Raw genomic sequence first — 24,665 nt, forward strand, 5'->3', positions numbered from 1 at the left:
CAGTCCTGGTCCTAACCTAACCCTAAAAGCTTTAGTATAGACCAGTTCATGCATTTAATAAATCCTATTCTATTCCTAATGTGCCAGGCATTATTTTGGGGGTTGGTGACAGCAATAAACAAACTCCTTATGGACTCATAGAGTTCACATTCTAGTGTCAGGTCAGGGAGTAGAAAGTGTTGGTAAGAGGAATAGGGAGAAGAATGCTGTATGTTACAGTTTTGTCTAAGAAGGCCTCGATAACTATGTGACACTTGAGCAGAGACCTGAAGGTATTAACAGGATTTACTCCATACTGACCAAACTGTTCTTATTACTTGTAGGTTTCAGGAGATGTGTTACAAGGCTTATCTAGCTATTCGGCAGCATGCCAATCTCTTCATAAATCTTTTCTCAATGATGCTTGGCTCTGGAATGCCAGAACTGCAATCTTTTGATGATATTGCATACATTCGAAAGACCCTAGCTTTAGATAAAACTGAGCAAGAGGCTTTGGAGTATTTCATGAAACAAATGAATGATGCACACCATGGTGGCTGGACAACAAAAATGGATTGGATCTTCCACACAATTAAGCAGCATGCTTTGAACTGAAATGATAACTAAGAAACTAAAAGCTCAGTATCTGGATTCTACACTGCACTGTTAATAACTGTCAACAGGCAAAGACTGATTGCATAGGAATTGCACAATCCATGAACAGCATTAGAATTTACAGCAAGAACAGAAATAAAATACTATATAATTTAAATAATGTAAACGCAAACAGGGTTTGATAGCACTAAACTAGTTCATTTCAAAATTAAGCTTTAGAATAATGCGCAATTTCATGTTATGCCTTAAGTCCAAAAAGGTAAACTTTAAAGATTGTTTGTATCTTTTTTTAAAAAACAAAACAAAACAAAAAAACCCAAAATATATAGAAATGATGGAGAAGGAAAAAGGATGATGTTCTCTTTTTGTCTTGCAAATGTTTTCTGTTTCGAAATGTGGACACAACAAAATCTATTATTGCATTAGGTCCAAGTAAACTGGAGTTTGATGTTAAATTACTTTAAGATTGGAAAATAATGAAAATTTCTTATTTTTCCATTGCTGTTCAATTTATAGTTTGAAGTGGGTTTTTGACTCCTTGTTTGATGAAGAAAAATGCTTGGGGTGTAAGGGACTCTTGAGATTTCAACAGAGACTTTTCTTTTTTAATAAATCAAACCTTTTGATGATTTGGGGTCTTATCTGCAAAGTTTGGGAAGCAGTCACAAATGAGACCTGTTACAAAGTGGTATTTTGAGTTTTTTTTTTTTTTTCCTAGACAGTATTTACAAGAATCTGATTCTTATTTCCCAGGGAAATTCTGGGCTCCCTCAAAGTAAAATAATCATCGTAGAGAAAGAATGAGCAGGAATAATTTTTGCTCCAGAATTGTACAGTATTCACCTTAGATTGACTTTTTTTTTCTCCTTTTGCAATGAATTGAATACATTTTTCATGCATGTTTTCCAGAAAATAGAAGTGAGTATTAATGTTATTAAAAAGATTATTTTTTTTATTAAAGGCTATTTATATTATAGAAACTATCATTAATATATATTCTTTATTTACATGATCTGTCCCATAGTCATGCATTGTTTTGCACCCCAAATTTTTATTGTTTGTAGCAGCATGGTCAGCTTTTTTCTTGATCTGTGGGTAAGGTTCAGGCACTATCTCATACCAATGACTAGTATATAACTACTTAAGGAAAACAGATTTAAAAGTTCTCTTTCCTTTTATTGTCTTCTGTTTTCACTTGAATCGCCCATCTTCCATCCTCTTTTATAGTTGAGAATGCCTCAGTCATATGAAATTAGTTGCCAAATTAACACAATTTAGACTTATCTTCCTAATTGCTTCACCCCTCTACCCAAGTAGGCTCATGAATAATACTTTATCATAAGGGGAATAGAAATCATGAACTTTTTACCTTTTAAGGCTATTTACTCAGTCTCTCCCTAGTAAAATTAGGACCTTAAACCATTTTAAGATCATGTCCCATTTCTAATCAGGGCTCACTTTCCAACTTTATTAAATAGCATTTGAGCACAAGATACATTCTTAAACATTTTGAAAAACATTAACCCAGAATGTAGGGGCTCAGGCTAGTCATCACTCTACAATCTGATAATTTACTGAGTATTTGAAATGAATGATTAATGCCCTAGGAAATAGCTTTAGCAAATGTCCAGGTGCCACACCAGAAAAAGTGCAATAATTTACTGACAGTTTTCTAGACTAGGCTTATTATTGGAGTACAACATTATGAAGAGTGCATATTGTATACAGCATCACTTAAGAATATCCACTTATGAAATCAGACCTATAGTAGAAGTCTTGGATAGTAAACAGGGACTCTAATACAGATACTCTTAATATTTGGCTATTTTAGAACCCTTAAAGGGCATAATTATTGGAGACTTAGGTACCTCACTAAAGTGTGTACATAATATTGCCAATAAGAAAGATTAATTTGAAAATTAGGGAAACTTCTCTAAACTGTCTTGGAATAGTTAAGGAGAGTTTAAACTCTGTTTTAAGCAGGAGACCAGATAGATTCTTTTGCAGATATCGGAAATTTCAAACTTATTAAAACTTTGTGATTAATGTTTTTTGTCTTTTAGATTTATTCAGTTAATACATACTAACATCCCAGTATTTTCTGTATTAGGGATTAATTACAGGAACGCTCAGTAAAATAATACAATTCTGAAAGAAGTTTTGATGGTGGAAACTGAGATTTTAACAGAGAACTAACTGTGTTTTACTGAGTGCCAAAAAAGCTTTGAGCTTCCTTGTACAAAGTTTATATAATTTTTGCATTTTTCACATCAGTCCAGATAGTCCCTTCCCCTAGGACCTCTCTGCCACTAAAAGACAAGCCACATAGCTTATTTTATCCCAAATTTTAAGAGTTATTACAACCAAGTTAATTCCATTGGATGAAATGTAGACAGGTTCTATAAAGACTATAGATTAAGTGAACTAGCTAAAAACAAAGTATATTTCAAACATATCCAAGCAGAGTTTATGCAAACAACATTAAAAATAAGGAAAAAGGGGACAGGTAGTACTCAGAAGGCAAGGAACCAAAAATTGAATTAAATTATTACATGGGATGACTAGGATATGTTTCAAGTCAGTGATAATATAGCTACTTCCAGGTACTTCAGTATCAGAGATCAGTTCCTATTGGCCAATTTCTATGACCAACCGTCCTTGTCATTGAATGTGGTATAACTGACTATTGACTTGACAGGTTCATTTGGCCAATTGAGCAATATTTCCTTTAATGACTATTTTGGAGAAAAGAAAAATAGGTTTAAAGAAAATAAAACTTAATTTAAACACATTTCTCGCAAGAAATAATCAACTATTTGAAAATCATGCTTTAACTTTTTATCATATTTTCAGCTATATAAAATCATTTATTTTGAAGACTTTCAGAATGCTGTTAATTTGAAATCTGTTAATCATGTTGTAGAATTTGGTTTTTTTAAAAAGATGTTTCTAATTGGATTTTTTAAAAAAGAATGGAATTTGGTCACTATTTTATGATAGAACCTAAGCTTTTTGTGGTTCTTAGTGTCCTCTGTAAAACTTAGTGTCGAAGTAATCAACTTTTGAGGTTTTCCCTTCTAATCTGCTTTATATTACAAGCCCTTTAGGAAATGGGAACCCGGTGAATATATAATGAATTGTAAAATATTTTAATGTGTAACTTTTTCAACTGTGAAACTATGACTATTGGTTTTTTGAAGAAAACAGCTGCTGATAAAGTATTTTGTGTAAAGTGTAGTTCTTATTAATCAGGAAAATAATCAATTACTTGATTAGAATGTATATATCCTCTTGGATTTTATTTTAAATGGATTGGTGATTTTCACGTAGGTAAAACACAGTCCATCTGTATTCTTTTTCCATCAAAAATCTAGTGATTTGGCATTTATTTAAAAAAATGTATGAGCAGCCTATGTATTTTAAAGGCACCATGGAAATGTCACAGTACATAAACTTGGATTCGTTTCTTAGTGATTTGTAAATCCATTTAATTCATACCCTGATCAGTAGTCCGTGTTTGCCACATTTTGAAGAAATATAATTTCCAGCATTATTTTAAATATAGCAAGTTAACTTTTTCTCAATGTTATAAATTCCTTTTGTTTCTGTTATCTGCACAAACTGCAGACCTGGGCTGGACCCACACATTCAGAATCCATCTTAAAAATTGATTTTGATGTCCAAGGCATCACTAAAATATTTCAGTTTAAAGACCATATGTGGTGTTAATGGATTGTGGTGCTTCTACTATTTAAAAACAACTTTCATACTTCAGATATTTTTGAGAAGAGGGGAATGTGAAGAGAGGGGGCAGAACAGGGAGGAGTTGCTTGAATGAGTTACATTCTTCATATCCGTCCTGCTCGGATCGGGCACTAAGAAGGCTGAAAGCTGTGAGAGTATATTGTGCACACCATGAGGGAATTAATTCTTCATCAAGGATGGGATTGTGAAGGCTGAACTATACAAATCAGCACTGACAAAATCTTCAGATAATAATTCTTGGTGATAGAGAATAATACAGCTGGGCTGTTTTTTAAAATATAAAGACAAACCATTTTTATTTTTTAATTATCACATTAAAAATTGTAAATGTATCTTATGTACCATGGCCTGGGAAGCCTTTTTTCTTTTCTCTTAAGAGTTATTTTCACTTTCTGAAAAGAATATAGGGTTCAGCTCAAGATAACTATGGTCCTGATAAAATTGGATGGGTAACTCTACCTCAGAAGGTTAATAAGGAAAAAAAAGTACATGAGTCACAATTCAATACTTTTGGCTCTGATATTACAGAAATTTGGAGAGCACTGTATTTTAGATTTATAAAGTCAGAGTTGATTTATAAAGTCACAGTTGGCATGTCCTGTTTTTAATGGCATTGGATACATTTAGAAAAAAAAGGGTTAAAATTTAATCATTGCTCCAGCCATTTGGAAAAGGCAGTAGTGCTAGGAGGTTCATGGTACTAGGTTCCTGAATTTAGCATTTGAAATTAGTTTTTTTTTTTTTTTTAATTGTTAGTGAAATTGCTATGTGTATATTTGCAGACATTTATATTTGTATACACAGTACTTGCTAACCCTAGTCAAGAGACATCATTTATAAAAGGTGTAAACATCAAGGTTCTAAAATTCAGAAGAATTTAGAATCAATCAGGAGTTTCCCAAGTTGGGGTGTTAGTTTTTCCAAGCTCATTTCATTCAAGTGCTTCACTTGAGTAAGGGTTTGCACTTTTTGTCAATGCAGCGCCATTCCTTTTGCTTGGTTTTAGTTATGTTCATACTTCAGCCATGCTAGTTAGCATAAAGAGATAGTTATGAGCCATAAGAAAATCTTATGACTTAACTTTTACACAACTACGCTTAAGAGTTTTAGCAACAAAGAAAAAAGATCAGTCCACTGTACATATTAGCATAGATGGGTAGCTGGTTTTTACTACCAACAGTTGACTCCAATCCTCCTGTTGGTAAGAATGGGAAGGATAATGCATTTTGTAAGCATTAAGTTTATGAATCTATCTAGAATATTATTTAATCTCTCACTATAATAATTCTGTGGTTATGCTAAGAGCCGTGTATATTTCTGGTGATTCTTTTGTTAATCCTTCTAGGATAGCAAAGAGGCAGAACCTTCACTGTTCTATTATTTTCTCAGAATATCTTTAATAAGACTAACCTCTTTAATTCTAGTGCAGATTTCCAAATGTGGTCACTAGCCATTGATTTCATAAGAAAAAAAACTCATCAGATTTATATTCCTATTGGAGAGCTTGGCCTTCATGATTTCTAGAAATGATTCTGGCTGTGGAACCAAAGTTTCAAATGCAGTTAATGTTTTCAGTGCGGTTCAGTCCTAAGACTTTATTTCGGTTGAATAAAATCTAAAAGAATGTATCCTTTTAGAACATTACACTTCAACATCTTGGGAATGTGACACTACCATAGACTACTGACACCTCCAGTGTTGACTTTGGAAGCTTCAAAAAGGAGCTCCCATCACCCTCTTTGGCCCCATTTATTGTCACAAATCTATTTCTCTATATTTGTCTTTCATTGAGTTAGAGTCCTGTAGTATACCACATTAGTTAGGAGGAAAATGTTTTAAATGTTCTTTTAATGATGGCCCAAAAAAGTATTTGACACAGCAAGTGCATGTGTTACTGTACTGAGAATACAGAATAATAACAGTGTCACTAAATTTAAGACCTCGTCCCAGTCATGCTCTTCCTGGCAAGAAGTTTGGCCTGTGACTGCACTTAATTGTTTGTGCTCATCAGAAACTGTCAATGTCTGCTTTAACTTTGCAGTCTGTAACATCACGCTGTTTATTAAAAAAAAAAAATTACTTTAACTTGTGTCCAAATAATCCTTAGTGTACTATATGTTGAACAAAAAAACTGTGATAATTACACTTGCCATTTAATACTTAATAGCAAACCATCTTTTTAATACTTAACAGCAAACCACTGTTGGTAATAATCAAAATTTAGCTGAATTTTTCTTATCAACAATGACTAAGTTTAGTTGATTGAAAACCTGAAACTATTATGCCTTAAAAGCCAATTTTTCTGTCGCAGTAACATGATGAATATTGGAGAAATATCAGTTTAAATATTAACTTCCTTTAAACATGAAGAATTATATGCTTGTATTTTAAGCAGATATTACATGTGTACACATACACATATGAATGTATCTGTATGTGTGGACAGATTTTTTTCCCAAGTCAGTTGATGACCAGAACCTAAAAGTGAAGTTCGTCTAGAAGCAAACTGGTTTTGCACTCAGCTATCATAAACCTTGCAAAAGGTAAGTCTGGGCTTTTCTTGGACCAGTAATGCACATGGGCATTGATATTTAGTGCTTCTAAGCAATTCACAGCGAATAACTGCTAAAATTTTCATAGGCCAAATGGTTTGAGTTAACGTTGTAAGTTGACTTTGTTCTTCAAGCATAATGTCTCTATTTCCTTAGATGAGCCAAGTAGCTACTATATAAATGGAAAACTATAGTATTTGAAACACTTCAGGTTTCACACTTTCATACGCTTTAGGTTTCCGATTGTTTTTAATATGTTAGGAGAAAAATCCAAAGAGCTGCATATTGTTAGGTGGGTGTCAGACTTACTAAGAAATGGAATAGATATGTGACCTTAATTTAAGAAATCTAGAAAATCTCGATTTGTGGAATGACTTAAAAAGTGTATGCATACATATATTTTATTACATGGAAGTCTTTGGCATACAAAATAATCTACTACAGCCTTCTAAAGAGCATGTTCCGAACTCTAGATACATATCATACTTAGCCAAGAAAAAGTGGGGAGGAATCGGCTCCTGCATCTCCTTACCCCAGCCCCTGTTCAGCTGTCCAACAAAAGGTACCAAGACTGGTTGAATTATTTTATTTTTAATAAGAACTGTACATACTTAAGGTTTACAATATGGTAATTTGATATACATAATGAAATGATTACTATAGTCAAGCTAATGTATCATTCATGTAGTTACCTTTGTGTGTGTGTGTGTGTGTGTGTGTGTGTGTGTGTGATGAGAGCACCTAGACTCTTAGCAAACTTCTGGTACTCAATGCAGTATTAACTATAGTCATTATGTTGTACATTAGATCATGAGATTTATTCATCTTATAATGAAGTTTGTACACTTTAACCAGTGTCTCCCCTATTTCCCCCACCCTGCCCCTGGTAACCAGCATTCTGCTCTCCGCTTTTTATTTATTTGACTCTTTTAGATTCCACATATAAGTGAAATGAAGTTTTTTCCTTTCTGTGTCTGGATTGTTCTTAGCACGATGCCCTCCAGGTTCATCCATGTTGTTGTAAATGTCAGGATCTCTTTTTCAGGATGAAAAATATTCCGTTGTATGTATGTTTACACACACACACACACATATATATATCACGATGGACACTTAGGTTGTTCCATATCTTGGCTGTTGTGCACAGTGCTGCAGTGAACATGAGAGTACAGATATTTCTTGAAGGTACTGATTTCATTTCCTTTGGGTATATACCCAGAAGAGGAGTAAGGCTAACTAAAAATTCAAACTTAGCGAAAGTTTTGTTATCTATCTACGAGGTACCAGAAACCAACCTAGGTGTTTTGCATACTTTGCCTTTTTTCTTCCCTAAAAATAACGTCATGAAAGAAAAGACCCATCCCCATCTTACGGACAAGAAGAGTGGCTCAGTTCAACTGACTTGCCCAAGGACACGTATCTGAAAAGCTGTAATTATGGCCTACAAATTTTAAAAAATCGTACTCTGAGACACATGTTCTCTCCACTATTCCACACTAGGAGGAGGAGAAAATACCCAAATTGTTCACTGCTGGTCAAGTCAATATTGCTCTATTATTCAGTTTGTTTAATAATGTGTGACTTGCAATTATTGCTAAAAGGCATTAAACTGGCTTAGAATCAGAGTTTGTTTTGATTACATCTACGTATCAGAGTCGCTTCAAAAGTCATCCTTTTTATTGTCCATGATGTAAGTTTTTTAGTAAAATTGTAATGATACTTTGAGGAACATTGGTTTTCAAAATGAAGTCTGTTTTCAACTCATATTCAGCTTAATCTGAAAAGCACTTGTTGGGAGAGTCTTGTGATACTATTTCATAACCATGGTTGATTCATTAATTAAAGTACAGACAATTGTTGACTATCCATGTGGGACTTTTCTATGATGCCGATTATCTGAGATGAATGTTAAATTCTATCCGGTACAGCTTCTCCCTAACTTGATAACATTTCTAGCCACCTCTCCCACTCCCTCCAGAGTGTACACAAAGAGCAAAATGAACTTATGGGAAGCATAATTAACTAGAAAGAAATGTTTCTAAAAGAAAAATCACATGCTACATAGCAAGGTTAAGTATAGATAACACTAAGCTTAGTGAATTTCCCAGGCAGCAGCTTTCCTCTTTTTTCATGGACGATGAGGTAAAATGGTAGGTCCATGTTTTCTGAAATTACCAGATTATTATCTTCCTGTAGTGTATGAACTGCTCTTCACTAAGACTTTTTTGACAAGTGTTTTAATGTTCACTGCATTGCATGGAACTAGACTGCCTGTTCAGTGCTCAGCAGGTTAGAAACTTGCATCACTTATTTTGACAGTGACAGGTTCTAGCAGGGGCTGATACTAGTCGAAGCACAATGACCGTGAGCTCCTTTTACCCTGTGGAAACAAAAGGTGCTTCCCTGGCTCATGTGGAGAGATTTGGAATAAAAAAGATGGTGAATTTATATTTATTTATAGAATAGAATATACAATGAGACTTTTTAACATTTTTCTTTCCCACATGAATTAACCATGCTTTGTTTCTACACAGTTAGTTTGCGAGTAGGCATAATCAGGCCCTCAAGTGTAGACCCTGCAGGTATCTGAAGGCCAGGACTTTAATTTGGCCACCATCTTAAGGTTTCTCTGCTCCTTCCTTTGCTCCTCCCAACACGCCACAGTTTGAATTGATGCTGTGCCATATGAAGAACTTTGCCACTTACCTCACCTCTGAATGCAGTGCTGTGTTTTTCACACAAGAAGGACAGGTACTGTGTTAATCTTACCATGCCACCTATCAGGACACCACCCAGCAGGGTCAGCGAAGGCCAGAATAAACAGTGGAAGATCACCATCTGGTCGTACTTTTTTATGAGAATGACATCTTCGGATTGGCTGTCTGGACTGTAGAAGCATGAAAACGGGGTCCCATTTTTGTGATCCAAGAATTCCTTTATGTCCAGAGCACCACTGAGCAAATCATTTCTATGCTGGTGGCACTTAGGTGTGTAGAAGCACTAGGAATACGGAAGAGGAAGAAAAATGAGGGCGCTGGCTCTGAAATCAAACGCTTTAAAGTTTTAATTCTGAAATCACTTCACAGCTGAAGCTATTAAGAGTTTTAATCTCTGAAGGTGATAAGACCTATTACATAGCTCATGGGGAAGGGGTGCCAGGAGGGCAAATAGTGAACTGGCCATTTCTGAGCACTAAACAAAGATGTGGGAATGAAGATACTGAGGTGTATTACCATATCCACTAAGCACTCAAGACACTCTGCCGTCGGCCTGCAAAAACATTCGAGACCTTAAAGGTTATGGCATCCAAAACAGAAATCACCAGATTGAAACCAGTGCTTAAGTAAACACAAAGAAGTGCAAAATGTCAACTAATTTAAGTCAACTTTTTATAGGTAGGTGAAAATGTACTTTTTAAATCATATGAACCTGTCTGCTGCTGCTGCTGCTGCTAAGTCGCTTCAGTCGTGTCCGACTCTGTGCGACCCCATGGACTGCGGCCTACCAGGCTCCGCCATCCATGGGATTTTCCAGGCAAGAGTACTGGAGTGGGGTGCCATTGCCTTCTCCCATGAACCTGTTGAGTATCCTTTAAAGGATAATCTTTAAATTTCTTTGATAAGAATGATTGTTTGATTTAAGGTGGGCTGTAAGTTCATTTTAACATTTTCGATACGATGAGGAATGGGATCTCCCAACAAGAAGTTAAGACTACTTACAAATAATTTTGTTCACTGTCTCAAGTCTTTAAATTCCAGACACCAACATGAACTCTCTTTTCTATATACCCCATTTTTCCTCCAAGAATGCTTTTAGCTTCATTTATCCTGATTGGGTCACTATTGATACGTTGAGTGGAAGAAAACAGCTTTATCTAGAGATGGCCCCTTGCTAGGGACAGTCTGCCATGGAAAGGTTGCTATAATTAGAACACTTTCACACATGAAGTTTACACTACCTTGGAATTTATCTGGACAGCCTCTTCATTATAATGTAGGAGCACTTTCTGACCTGAATGGGTGAGCTTCACAAATAGCTGGAGACACAGGTACTTGCCCTGACCTCGGCAGTCCATCCCACAGGTAAATGCACAGTCCGTCCAGTCATCCATGGTGTGCACATGAATGATAGTGCAGTTCGATTCTTCTCTCTGAGTGCTTCCATTTGGAAAAGTAAATAAATGGTTTTCATCCCTAGAAAATTTAGTCCTGTATTTCTAATGTATTTCAAAGCAACGTAGGACCCATCACAGAAGGCATTTAGCGATTCAGGAGCACAGAGAACTTTGCAATGGGATAAACGGCAGCCAGGTACCAAGTTCCATCTCAGTTATGACCCTTCTGGCATAGTTCTCACTATAGATCAATGATTTTCGAATTTCAGAATCACCTGAATGGGTTTGTTAAAATGAGGAATTTGTTAAAACATGGGTTCTATGACTTCCAGGGATTTGGATTCAGTTGGTCTGAGTTGAGGCCCAGAAATTTGTGAATTTAACAGTATTTAAGGTGTTTGGGGAAACATACTTTTTAGCAATATTAGCCTAAATACTATAACCACAAAAATTCACACTCAGAAATCTTACCATCTCTTCCTGCCTCATCAACTCAAGATCTGCCCACTGGCTTGTCCTGGTGAAAATGTGCCTTTGGAAGGAGTCAAGCCACAGGGCTCTTAGGCAACTTGGCCATTCCATTTACTCTCTCTAAGAGGCAAGTGCAAATCCTATGAGGAATCCCATTAGAAAACTTGCCTTATTTTAACGTTAGTAAATTCCTTAAGGTCAAGAACTATATCCTCTGCATCTTTATGTTCCTCAAAGCAGAAAGCACAATGCCTCTCACATAGTAGAGGCTCAATAAGTGTTGTACTAAACTAAATTTTACTTGGCTTCCCTGGTGGCTCAGTGGTAAAGAATCTGCCTTCCAATGCAGGAAACACAGGTTCTATCCCTGATCCAGGAAGATTACACATGCCTCGGAGCAACTAAGCCCCTGCACCAGAACTACTGAGCTTGTGCTCTAGAGCCCAGGAGCCGCAAATACTGAGCCCACGTGCCACAATTACTGAAGCCTGGGTGCCCCAGAGCCCGTGCCCCACAAGAGAAGTCACAGCAATGAAAAGCCCACACACCACAGCTAAAGAGTAGCCCCACTTGCTGCAACTAAAGAAAAGTCCACACAGCAACAAAGACCCAGCATAGCCCCAAATAAATAACAATTATTTTTAAAAATATTACTTGGAAAACATTCCTTGAGGATTTACACACACACCACACACATAGAATGTCATAGATAGAGTGAGAAGGGGTAGACAAATGTCCTGCCCCTGAAGACTGTGGTGGTATTAACCTTGGGTATTTTCCTTGGCTCTTCTGAGCCTGAGATTTCTCATTCATAAAGTGAAAATCAAAGTAATAATGCTTCCTTCATGGACTTGCTGTAAGTTTATATAGGGATAAAATATATGTTTGATATATAGTATATATTTAATGGTAACTTATTACATGTGTTTAATAAGGAAACTACTTAAAAGAAAACTAATATTTATTGAGCAACTACAATATGCCAGGTAGATATTACCAAACTCAAAAACTCAGACTCAAAAAATTTTTGTTATGTTCATGCAGAAACTCATGCTCATCTCCTTCCTTAGGATGTTAGTGTATTAAAGAATGTATTACCTGCAGGGATATCGAATATGTGGACCCCCTACTGAAAGACTTTGGAGACTGGAGGAGCAGCAAAGGAATATCTTTCACTTTCTCACCACCCCTTCCTCCACACCCAGCTGCCTCCCAGCACTAAGAGAAGAACAGGGATTCTGGAGAAAGCAAAGCCAGTCTCCCCTCTCCTCTATCACTGTGCCTATACCTAGGATAAATGTTCTGTCTCCTCTCTCTCTTCTCACCTGAGCAAGAAGGGCTTCAGGATGGTTACTCCAAGCACGAAGAACATTAGGACCGAGAAACCCATCATTGCAAACCCTAGCAGCACGGCCCGGTCCTCTCCAGCACTGGATGGTAGCTTCCTGTGCACGTCTGGTGGGTCTCCATCATTGTGGTCTGTGTTTCTCCTCGTCCCTGAGGTAGAAAAGGCTGGCCTTCATGGGAACAGGGGAGGAGATATTTCAATAAATTGGGACCCCAGTTCTCATAAACAATTGGGAACAGTAGTGATTATTTTGCATGATAGAGAAATGTTGAATCACTGCATTGCACACCTGGAACTAGTATAGTGTTGTAGGCCAATTATACTTCAGTTTTTAAAATTAAATAAACAGTATTTGTTTTTAAAAGCCTGAGTTTAAATTCTAACACTTCGGGAAGAAAGCATAATAGAAATCCTTTATGACCTTGGTGTAGGCAAATATTTCTTAGATACAACACACAAGCACAATCTGACACACAGGCACAAAGAGAGCCAATTAGTAAACCGGACTTCATGAAAATTTCTGCTCCTCAAAAAAACACTGTTTAAAGAATGAAAAACAAGACCAGACTGGAAGAAAATATTGGCAAATCATTTATCTGATAAAGGTCTTGAATCCAGAACACATTAAAGAACTCTCAAATTCAATAATGCCACACAACACGATTAACAGTTTCAACAGCCACTTCAGAGAAGATATATACATAGCAAATAAGCACATAAGATCTCGTTAGAAACTTGTACATTAAAACTACACCAACATACCACATCATCCCCACTAGAATGGGTTAAACCAAATCAACAGACTGTATCAAGTATTGGAGATGATATAAGGAACTAGAACTCTCCTGCACTGCTGATGGGAATATAAAACGGTATAAGCACTTTGGAAAACAGCTGGTATGTCCTAAAAAAGTTAAATATATAGGGGACCATATGACCTAGGTGTTCCATTTCTAGGTATGTATTTACCAAGCAGAATGTAAGCACCCGACCATACAAAGACATGTACACAGATGTTCTTGGCACCCCAACTGTAAGGATCCCAAAACTGAAAACAATCCAAATATATGATATACTTTTATCAATAAGTATAAATTCTTACGTTTGTATAAAGGAATACTATGCAACAACAGAATCGATAAACAGTACTCATCAGATCAGATCAGATCAGTCGCTCAGTCGTGTCCGACTCTTTGAGACCCCATGAATCACAGTACTCATGCTGCTGCTGCTGCTAAGTCACTTCAGTGTGTCCGACTCTGTGTGACCCCATAGACGGCAGCCCACCAGGCCCCGCCGTCCCTGGGATTCTCCAGGCAAGAACACTGGAGTGGGTTGCCATTTCTTCCTCCAATGCATGAAAGTGAAAAGTGAAAGTGAAGTCGCTCAGTCGTGTCTGACTCTTAGCGACCCCATGGACTGCAGCCTACCAGGCTCCTCCGTCCATGGGATTTTCCAGGCAAGAGTAGTGGAGTGGGGTGCCATTGCTTTCTCCCCACAGTAATCATAATGGACCTCAAAATAATTACGCTGAGTGAAAAATGCTGAACAAATGAAAGAGGCCACAGTGTATAATTCCATTCCAACACCTTTAGTGACAGAAAGTAGATTAAGCAGTTACCTGGGGGGTGGAGGATGCTATGGGCTTCCCCCGTGGCTCAGTGGTAAAGAATCCGCCTACAATGCAGGAGCCACAGGAGACGCGGGTTCGATCCCTGGGTTGGGAAGATGCCCTGGAGGAGGAAATGGCAACCCACTCCAGTATTCTTGCCTGGAGAATCGCATGGACAGAGGAGCCTGGTGGGCTACAGTCCATACGTCCCAAAGAGTCAGACACAACTGAAACGACTTAGCGTGCAAGCAGCATAGGGGACACGCTAAGGGGCACAAGGAAACTTTCATGGTTGTAGGTGACGGGTATGTTTCTCATCTTGACTGGGTGATGGCTACACATATATGTCAAAACTTACCAAGTGGTATACTTTAAATATGTGCCATTCATCATATTTCAAACATAAAGCTTTTTTCTTTTTTCTTGACAAATGTTGGAAGAAAAAAAGTGGGACACTTACCACCCCATGGTGAAGGGATGATCCCCTCTGCCGTTCACCTGAGGGGTGTGGGCAGACTTGATGCAACACAGTGAGATCTTACATTCAGAGCTCAGTCCATCTAAATAAGCTAAAATGACACGTTATAATTTTTTTTTTTAAATGTAACAAAACTAAGGAATGTTGCCTGGGTAAAGTCTTTAGAGATCTGTTTAATCAATGACTAGGAAAGAATCACCTGTAAGTAGCTTTCATATAAACTTACTTATCTCTCAGGGATATTGTATACTCCCCCAGAAAATATTTTTTACATTCCTTTATGAATTCCATATGGGAAGAATGACTCCGCAGGCTCCCATTTGGAATTAACAGCATCCTGAAGGAGGATCTGACTTGCTCTTTCATGTCCAGCTGCCGGGAAGACAGCACATCCAGGGCTTTCTGGCCAGGGGCCCAGTCTGCTCAGAACAGCGAGGGTCTCGCTGTGGCTTCTCCCCTCGCCCACCTCTTCTCTGTCTTCACACAGCTCCACAAACAAGGCCCTCCATCTCTTCCCTTTCTCTGCTCTGTACTAGCAAAGGAGGTGATAAATTCTTTCACAAGGGGGCTGTCCAGTGAACCAAGTCCAACACAAAGGTCACCAACTGGTGGCCCATGGACAGCATCCAGCCCACAGATGTGTTTTGTTTGGCTTTTCCTGTGTGTTTTTTTAATTGTGGGATTAGCTGCTAACACTTTAAAAATCATGAAATTTCTCACACAAATGCAGATTTCTACTTTTGGAAAAAATCACAAAGGCCACATCACGGCCTATGAACAGCTGGCTGAGTTGAGCAAAGACTGCCCCTGGGGACAGGGGTGTCTTCTCCAATCCGCCAGTCCCACCACTGCCTATGGTCACTGTCACTGTTCCCTGCTCAGCAGGCATTTCTGTCCCAGAGGTATTTCCATTTTAAGAAGCTTAAAGAAATCTTAAGCCAAACAAATCCAGCCATAATGGTAAAAACGCAGGCTCCATCAAGCTGTGTAAAAAGCTTACTAAAATTTTGAAGTGAAGCAAAAACCCTGTAGAGGGAATTGCTAGTTGTTGTCTTCTGAAAGCGTGTTTTATACCTTATCTTCCACCCTTCCTCCTTTCTCTCCCTAATTCCCTTTCTCCTGGCAATATCTTCAGACAAGAGAGTGAGATTGGGGGGGATTCCCTGGTGGTCCAGTGGTTAGGACCGTGTGCTTTCACTGCCGAGGGAGCAGGTTCAATCCGTGGTTGGGGGACTGCGTTCCTGTAAGCCTCATGGCTCAGCCGAAGAAAGAGAGTGTGAGTGAGAGGATGTGGGGCAATCCAGTTTGTTCTGGGGGACTGCTCTGGGAGGCACTACCCTCAGGAGATGATGACAACTCTGTCGTTACACTGCTTTGGGAATCAGAGTCCTGGTGTGGGATTTTTAGTCTCCTTTGATATTTTACTCACCCTCTATCTATCATCCCACCTTCAGAGAATGGGCAGTGGAGGAAAATTTAATGACATCTGAGCCAGCATATTTTATAGTTTCTCAACAAGTATGATAGTTTGATTAAGAGTTTTAGCCCTAAAGGAAGGTTTGGCTCTTTTCCAGGTTCCCATTAGTAAAGAACCCGCCTGCCACTGCAGGAGACACAGAGACAACGGTTGGAATCCCTGGGTTGGGAAGATCCCCTGGAGAAGAAAATGGCAACCCACTCCAGTATTCTTGCCTAGAGAATTCCAGGGACAGAGGGGCCTGGCAGGCCACAGTCCATGGGGTCACAAAGGGTCAGATACAACTTAGTGATTAAACCACCAGGTTACCAATACCCAACACCCAGCATTTCCCTCGTGTTCTGAAACTGGGCTTTAGTTGCTCTATATTGTAAAATCTCCAGAGGCTTATTGTCAGATATCTGTGGAATCCAGGCATGAAGAGGCTTATTATGAAGCCTCTCTGGCCATTTCTGACCTATTGATTTAACATAGCCAATTATACCTGTGATGTACAAAACTGGCATAACCTGGGAATAAGACCTAGTAGTATAATAGACTATTCTTGCTAATATTTCTGTCCACTTTGTTTAAAGGCTTTATGAAAAGCTGAAAACCTCAAAGACACCTTGTGAAGAAATTATTTCATATATGGAGGGAAAGATAATAAACAATAATTGCTAAAAATGAATACACAGCTATATTTTACTGTCTCCTGTAAAGGCAGGCAGATTCTTTACCACTCTGCCACCTAGGAAGCCCATTTGGGTGTATGTGTGTATATATATATAACTGAATCACTTTGCTATATACCTGAAACACTGTAAATCAATTATACTTCAATAAAAAAAATTAGTGGATACATTTAACAGTGATTTAGATACATCTGAAAAGATAATTAGTAAACAGTTTGATCTGCAAAATAGCTAAAGTATATAATACAGAGATTTCTTTACTGGAAAATGCTGAAGAAAGGTTAAGAAGCATGGAAGACAGATAGAAAGGGTCTAGCATAAAGTCTAGTCAGAATTCCAGAAAAAAAAAAGAGAAAAAAGGCCAAGTAATATTTTAAAAAGACAATAATATTAAAGAAATTATGAAGGTCCAGTCCACAGATTCCAGAAGCCAAGTGGGATAAAATAAAATGAAACCCACACCTACATACATCACAGAGATTTTGCACAGAGACAAGAGAAATTCTTAAAAGCAGCCAGAGAAAAAGATTAACTTCAAAGGAATGACAATTAAGCTGAGCGCTTACTTCTCTATAAGAACAGAAGCCAGGAATATTGCCTTTATGCTGATAAAAAACAGAACTCTATACCCAGCAAATAGCTCACAAGAGTTAAGTAAGAAATAAAGGCATTTCAGACATACACAAAGCTGAGTTTGCCATCAACAGACCCCCACTAAAGAAAAAGGTGAAGCAGTTACTTCAGGCAGAGAGAAAACAATCCAATCTAAGAGCCGAGAGTTAGTCAAAAATGAAGAGCAATTACAGGGTAAACAGGTAAGTAAAGATACTAACCTCACAAAATAATAACAATAAAATTTCCATATTTAAATTTTTTAATTAAAATAATGATAAAGGTGATGACAATGACTCTTCACTTACTGGGTTATTCCCTTTGTCTATATTGTTTAAATAGAAGGAGAGCAGCAACTTCCTGGTGGTCCTGTGCTTAAGACTGCACTCCCAGTGTAGGGGGTACAGGTTGGATCTCTCACTGGGGAACTAGGATCCTTCAGGAAGCATGGCAAAGCCAACAAATTAATTAATTTAAAAAATAAATAGAATGAGATCATACTGGACATAATGGGTTCTTTTTTTAAGCTTGTCTTTTTCACTTAACATAATAACCACTTTCCCATGTTGGCAGCAATTCTTTGTAACCCTTCTGCTGGGTACATAATATTTCATCAGTTGGATACACCATAATTTCCTTAACCATTCCCCTATTGTTGGATATTAAACTGTTTCCAGTTTCCCCAGGCCATAAATTAAATTTATGGTATTTAAATTTGTGATTTAAATATGTAATTAAATTTGTGGTATTTACAAGTACCTTTCATCCAAGGACCTCAAAGTGCTTAAGAGTGATTTAATTTTGCTCTCCAGCCAATAAGATGAGTGAATAGCATTTTCATTCCTTTTTGCCAGCAATAATCTTCACTTCTAACCAAGGTGTGTACCTGGAGGGATTTTATTCACAGTCATGGCAGTACCCACCCCTTCCTGTTGCTCCTCTGCTTTCAGAACTGACTTTCCCACCTTCCTAAACTACCACATTTGCTATGGGTGTTTTCTGGCTTAGCCTGAGGCAAATTCAAAGAGCTTGAGCATGTTCATCTGGTTGTGATCCCTGAGGAAGCCAGCAGCCTCTCCCTCCAACACTGTTACTTGGGTAGACTTTTCCTTAGAAGGATGCCGAGGTTCATCAAGGCTTGATAGTTCTGTTGACACTCATCTCACATGTGTATGTAATTTTAAGCACTGGGTATGTTAAATTAACATTTCCTTATAATTTGTGTTGCAGAGATGTGGGTGATTATTTTTACACTTCTATTTTTTTTTTAATTACAAATCTATATAACAACTTCTTTTGAAACAGCAAAGGAGGTTGAGGAAAGTCAATATGGTCTGTGAAGTTCACCATGAGGCAAGATGGGTGATCCAATTGTGCATATCAGAAGTGGAAATGGGACACTGTATTGCCTTGGGGAGAACACAACTGCTCTTACTGCTAGTTGACTGTGTTATGAATGGGGCATTAGAACTTGTTCCCTTGCATGTTAGTCATTTGATCTTCTGCCTTACAATGATTCACTTTAATTGTCTTCTCTCAAAAGCATTAGTTCATTTGTAAGGGAGAAGTGTTTTTGCCTCGGTCTCTTTCTTCTGTTTGTTCCTTCCTCCTCCAGCCCTGACCTCCATCCAAACCCCTCTCTCACTTTCCTGCATTCTCTCTCTCAAAGGTGCATGAACGTAGTTACAGAAGACGGGAGTGAGCGATGTGATGACCATTATGATCTTTATACTGTTCACTTTCTCAGCTCCCAGCTCCACTCAAGCTGCTAACAAACCACCCAGGTTTCCAAATACAGTGAGCAAACATAGCTATGAAATGTACCCTCCCAGGAGTAAGCTGGCAAGCCTTAATATCTCAGTCCTCAACACCCTCAGGCATTGCTCCTCTCTCCAGGTGGGTGCCCACTTCTCAGTGCCCTACTGCTCCACTGGGGGCAGGCAGATGTACAGCACCTCTGCTTTGCATTCCCGTGGGGAGGAAAGAGGTCCTCAAGATAACTGGTCTCACTTCCCCCTTAGATAGTAGAGGCGGGTGGTTAATAACAGCAGCTGAAATGTAAAATGGTACAGTACAGAAAGTAGCACTGGCTTTTATACTAAGGCATGCAGAGACCATCACTACCTCCATCAGCAGACAAGGGGATGGGGCAGAGAGAGGTGAAGTAACTTGCCCACAGTCAGACAGTCATTTAAGCGAGCTGGATTTGAACCCTGGCTGTGACGCCAAGATCCAAGCAGTTTTCACCAATGAAACCAATGCTGATAGTAACTTCATTCAACTGACAGACATTCGTTGAGCACCAACTGTGTGCTGGGCAGAGTTCTACTGCTGCAGAGCCAGGGAGGTTAGAGTCCTAGCCTCCAAGAACTTGCCGTCTAGAGGAGGAAGCCGAGGAAGGATGCACCCTGTGATAGCAGCGCTGCTGGGGAGGCCTCCAGGCTCCCTCGGCAGACATGACAAGTGGACACCCTCTGAGGATAAAGGCCAGACTCAACCCCGGAGCTCCTTGAGGCCGCTCTTCTTCTAACCAGTTGTTCAGTGAGATGCCCATAAAGGCTGAGAGATTCTGGGGGTGACTTACCTCCCCTGGCGTCTCTGGCCACCCTGGAGTGTAATTTGAACAGGGATGCTGAACGGCTGCATGAGACACAGAGGCCTAGGCAAAATGGACTCCTTTCACCAGACTCATAGCCTCTGAGGGCGCCAGAAGGGTGAAGTTTAAACATCAGCGGAAGTGGGGTCCCAGGGGAGGTCCTCAGGCGCATCTGCGCCTCCAGAGCTACCATCTGGGGGTGTGCCGCGCCCACTCCCCTGGCGAGTGGGGAGGTTAGGACAGGCATGTCCAGGCGGCTCTGCAGACTCCTGGCAAGGCAGAGCAGTCCGTCCAAAAGGCTCAGGATCGACCCTCCATGGCTTCTGCGGCCAGACTTTCTCCCCAAGCTCACCCAGAGTCTGCCTCCGCCTTAACACCTGGGCTTGGCTTCAGCTGTCACGCATCGCCATAGAGACCGAAACGCTTGTGGAAAGTTCTGAGGCCCAAGGGACCCTATGTAATTGGTGAAGGGCATATCAGTTCAAGGTTTATAAAAAGAGGAAATGTTTTGCCCTGTCCACATTTCCTTTTTTCCTTTCGAGTTTTTCCATTAGAATATACATTGACAGTGTTAGTTGCTCAGTCGTGTCAGACTCTTTGCGACTGTACTGTCCATGGGATTCTCCAGGCAAGAATACTGGAGCAGGTTGCCATTTCCTTCTCCAGGGGATCTTCTCTACCCAGGGATCAAACCCGGGTCTCCTGCGTTGCAGGCAGATTCTTTTACCGTCTGAGCTTGTGTATGTGTGTGTGTGTGTAGAATATACATTAATAGATAGCTAATGGGAAATTGCTATATAACACAGGGGAGCTCAATCCAGTGTTCTGTGACAACCTAGAGGGGTAAGATGATGGGTGGTGGGAGGGAGGTTCAAGAGGGAGAGGACATGTGTATATTCACGGCTGATCCACGCTGCTGTACAGCAGAAACCAATATAACATTGTAAAGCAATTATCCTCCAAAATTAAAATAAATTTTTAAAAATTTCTGTTAGAGTGCAAGCTTAGAGGATGGATTTTTCTTGTTAACTGCATTTTCTGATTAAGAGAATTCATTTCTAGACCATATGTGATTTAACAAATTTTTAAGACTCCAAGGGTCATAAAATAACTCACCCTTAAAACTACATCAAAGTTCAAAACAAACAAGCAAAACTGTATCAAACCTCTTTCCCAGCTGGAACCATGAAGGGTGCCAGAAGAGGAGAAAAAGAAGATTCTTGCTGTGCCAAAAACCCTTAAAAAAAAGTGAAAGAATTTTGCAGAATTTAAGATCAGGTACCTGAGGAAGAAGCTTGCCCAAAAGAAGCTTCAAAAGGCAAGGAGGAAATTTATCTATGAAAAAGCCAAGCAATATCACAAGGAATACAGGCAGATGTACAGAACGGAAATTCAAATGACTATGGTGGCACAAAAAGTCATCAATCTATGTACCGTGGAACCCAAACTGGCATTTGTCATCAGGATCAGAGGTATCAGTGGTGTGAGCACAAAGGTTTGAAAAGTGTTGCAGCTTCTTCACCTCTCACAGATCTTCAATGGCACCTTTGTGAAGCTCACCAAGACTTCAGTTAACATGCTGGAAACTGTGGAACCATACATTGTTTGGGGGTACCCAAATCTAAAGTCCGTAAATGAACTGATCTGCAAGCGTGGCTATGGCAAAATCAACAAGAAGCGAATTGCCCTGATGGATAACATGTTGATTGCTCGATCTCTTGGTAAATATGGCATCTTCTGCATGGAGGATCTGATTCATGAGATCCAACAGTACTGTTGGAAACTGTTTCAAAGAAGGAAACAACTTCCTGTGGCCCTTCAAACTGTCTTCTCCACAAGGTGGAATGAAGAAAAAGACCACCCATTTTGTAGAAAGCGGAAATGCTGACAACAGGGAAGACCAGATCAACCAGATCAACAGGCTTATTACAAGGATGAACTAAGGTATCTACCGTGATTATTTTTGTAATTTGCTCAGTTAATAAACACTGTGCTCAGTCACTCGGTTGTGTCCTCTGCCTCTCTGCAACCCCATGGACTATAGGCCACCAGGCTCCTCTGTCCATGGGATTTTCCAGGAAAGAATACTGCAGTGGGTTGCCATTTCCTCCTCCAGGGAATCTTCCTGACCCAGGTATTGAACCCACATCTTCCAGATTTCCTGCTTTGTAGGCAGATTCTTTACTGCTGAGCCACCAGGGAAGCCCCTAATAAACATTGACTGCTTTCAAGTTGGAAAAAAAACCCACTGTATATTCTATCTTTGTTTGATAACTAAAAGACATGTGGGGGATCTTTCAATACCACCAAATCATGAACATAAATTACTATTACATTGCAGCTCACCAAAATGATGATGACAGAATGCCAAGTAGACTACTTTTGCTGAATTTTTTTAAGTAAAGGTAATATTATCTTGAGGCTTTCCTTGTAGCTCAGTTGGTAAAGAATCTGCCTGCAATGCAGGAGACCTGGGTTCGATTCCTGGGTCAGGAAGATCTCCTAGAGAAGGAAATGGCAACCCACTCCAGTATTCTTGCCTGGAGAATTCCATGGACAGAGGAGCCTGGTAGGCCACAGTCCATGGGGTTGCAAGAGTCAGACATGACTAAGCAACTAAACCACCACCAATATTATATTAACATTTTCCAAAACGTTGGTGTTGGCAAGAAGGTAAGCATAATCTCATCTATAAACATCATGTATATATAGCCATATTAACTACTACCTGCAACTGTATTAATACCACTTAATGTAAAATATATATACTTCTGATTTGTATTAATTTTCTACTAGAGTTATGGACTACTTCCTTTGTAAATTATTTGTTTTTAATAAACTGATACAATTTGGAATAAAAACTGGTAGCAACTAGATTTTTTTCCCCATCTACCTCCTGCTTGTCACAGCCTTATAAATATACAAGAACTTTCTTTTTCAGATTAGATGTGCTAATAAATTTCCCTGCAATTTAGTATGTAACTCTCTTTGAAGAAGTGAGTGAAAAAAAAAAAAAGAAGTGAGTGATTTACTGCTATTTTTATGCATTTGGATCAACTTCAGAAATATGGTAGTTTTTGAGCCTTTGAGACCTCCTATTTGAATTTGCACCTGCCTGGGGCTTCCCATTTTATGATTCTAGTTCCACCCAAGTGAAAATACTCATGTAGAATCTTTTAATAAAATCATCTTAAGAGGGTGTGAACAAAGAAAGTGAGTTAATTTAAATTACTTTCAGTTCCAATTCAAAAGTTCTGATAGATCCAGGCAGATTTATTTTGGGTCCTGGACAAGTCTGGGCCTGGTATGTCTTAGAAATAGCTGGCACAACTGGCCATCTGAGACTGACCTCAGACCTAGCCTGTGCTCAGTTTTTTTCTTCCTTTTTACATAGGGTCATGATGGTAAGTGGCTTCTCTGGTGGCTCAGAGGGTAAAGCATTTGCCTGCAATGTGGGAGACCCGGGTTCAATCCCTGGGTTGGGAAGTTCCCCTGGAGAAGGAAATGGCAACCCACTCCAGTATTCTTGCCTGGAGAATCCCATGGACAGAGCAGCCTGATAGGCTACAGTCCATGGGGTCGCAAAGAGTCAGATATGACTGAGCGGCTTCACTTCTTCTTCATGATGGTAAGTGGAAAGGAGTAACCTAACCTGTTACCCTTTGATTTTCTTCCTGGTGCCCCTTTACTTGGAAACAATTGGCCTCTCTGTCCACCAGTACCCTCCCACCCTTACAGCAAGTGCCCGTTAACACACTCCACCCAAGAAGAACCTGCAGTGGTTGGTATGACTTGCCATCCCAATGCATCCATTCAGGAACACACAAGCTAAGCCACAAGAAGTGCAGTGGTGAGAGAGGCCAGGTGCATGGACCCTCACTGGACACAGAATCTCTAGTCCCCACTCCTGGTCCCTGAGACCCTCCCTGAGTCCCTGGTCCCCACCCTTGGTCTCTGAGATCCTTCCTGAGTCCCTAGGATTCATGTATCCCAAATAGATGGGGAAACAATGGAAACAATGACAGACTTTATTTTGGGGGGCTCCAAAATCACTGCAGATGGTGACTGCGCCATGAAATTAAAAGATGCTTGCTCCTTGGAAGAAAAATTATGACCAACCTGGACAGCTTATTAAAAAGCAGAGACATTACTTTGCCAGCAAAGGTCCATCTAGTCAAAGCTCTGGTTTTTCCAGTAGTCATGTATGGATGTGAGAGTTGGTCTATAAAGAAAGCTAAGCACCAAAGAATTGATGCTTTTGAACTGTGGTGTTGGAGAAGACTCTTGAGAGTCCCTGGACTGCAAGGAGATCCAACCAGTCCATCCTAAAGGAAATCAGTCCTGAATATTCATTGGAAAGACTGATACTGAA

The 24,665-nt window shown here is 39.3% G+C and overlaps 2 protein-coding genes and 1 pseudogene across 6 annotated transcripts in view; 2 read left to right on the plus strand and 1 right to left on the minus strand.

Annotated features, from left to right (window-relative positions):
- The window catches only part of PIK3CA (phosphatidylinositol-4,5-bisphosphate 3-kinase, catalytic subunit alpha), a 90,274-nt gene extending 83,830 nt beyond the window's left edge, over positions 1–6,444 (plus strand). For all 3 annotated transcript variants that reach the window (XM_010855613.1, XM_010855614.1, XM_010855615.1), the window contains one exon: positions 324–6,444. In XM_010855613.1, the coding sequence (XP_010853915.1) occupies positions 324–594 (271 nt within the window). In that variant the 3' untranslated portion in view covers positions 595–6,444. The remainder of the gene's footprint in view (positions 1–323) is intronic.
- On the minus strand, positions 1,293–20,698 carry KCNMB3 (potassium large conductance calcium-activated channel, subfamily M beta member 3). Of its 3 annotated transcripts, XM_010855611.1 has the most exons (6): positions 20,282–20,698; positions 14,917–15,025; positions 12,822–13,013; positions 10,870–11,068; positions 9,681–9,911; positions 1,293–8,060 (listed from the first exon to the last, which is right to left on the minus strand). In XM_010855611.1, the coding sequence occupies exons 1-6, from the start codon at positions 20,538–20,540 to the stop codon at positions 8,025–8,027; spliced, it is 1,026 nt and encodes a 341-aa protein (XP_010853913.1). In that variant the 5' UTR covers positions 20,541–20,698; the 3' UTR covers positions 1,293–8,024. The 3 variants fall into 3 exon arrangements, with proteins under 3 accessions (XP_010853913.1, XP_010853912.1, XP_010853914.1); XM_010855610.1 differs by having other exon boundaries at positions 1,293–9,911; XM_010855612.1 differs by lacking the exon at positions 14,917–15,025 and having other exon boundaries at positions 1,293–9,911; positions 20,282–20,343.
- On the plus strand, positions 20,539–22,303 carry LOC105000033 (annotated as a pseudogene).
- The last annotated feature ends 2,362 nt before the right edge of the window (positions 22,304–24,665 follow it).

Source organism: Bison bison, unplaced genomic scaffold (genome assembly GCF_000754665.1).
Source record: "Bison bison bison isolate TAMUID 2011002044 unplaced genomic scaffold, Bison_UMD1.0 scf7180017864367, whole genome shotgun sequence".
Taxonomy (NCBI): Eukaryota; Metazoa; Chordata; class Mammalia; order Artiodactyla; family Bovidae; genus Bison; species Bison bison.

Bases quoted from the DNA above. Each gene is read 5' to 3' on its own strand.
- KCNMB3 (XM_010855610.1), bottom strand. From the start codon at position 20,540: ATGCCTGTCCTAACCTCCCCACTCGCCAGGGGAGTGGGCGCGGCACAC. The intron at 13,014-14,916 runs GTAAGTGTCCCA...GTTCCCATGAAG, and splicing joins CATCCCTTCACCATGGGGTG to GCCAGCCTTTTCTACCTCAG. The intron at 11,069-12,821 runs GTGAGAAGAGAG...TCCAAATGGAAG, and splicing joins CTGAAGCCCTTCTTGCTCAG to CACTCAGAGAGAAGAATCGA.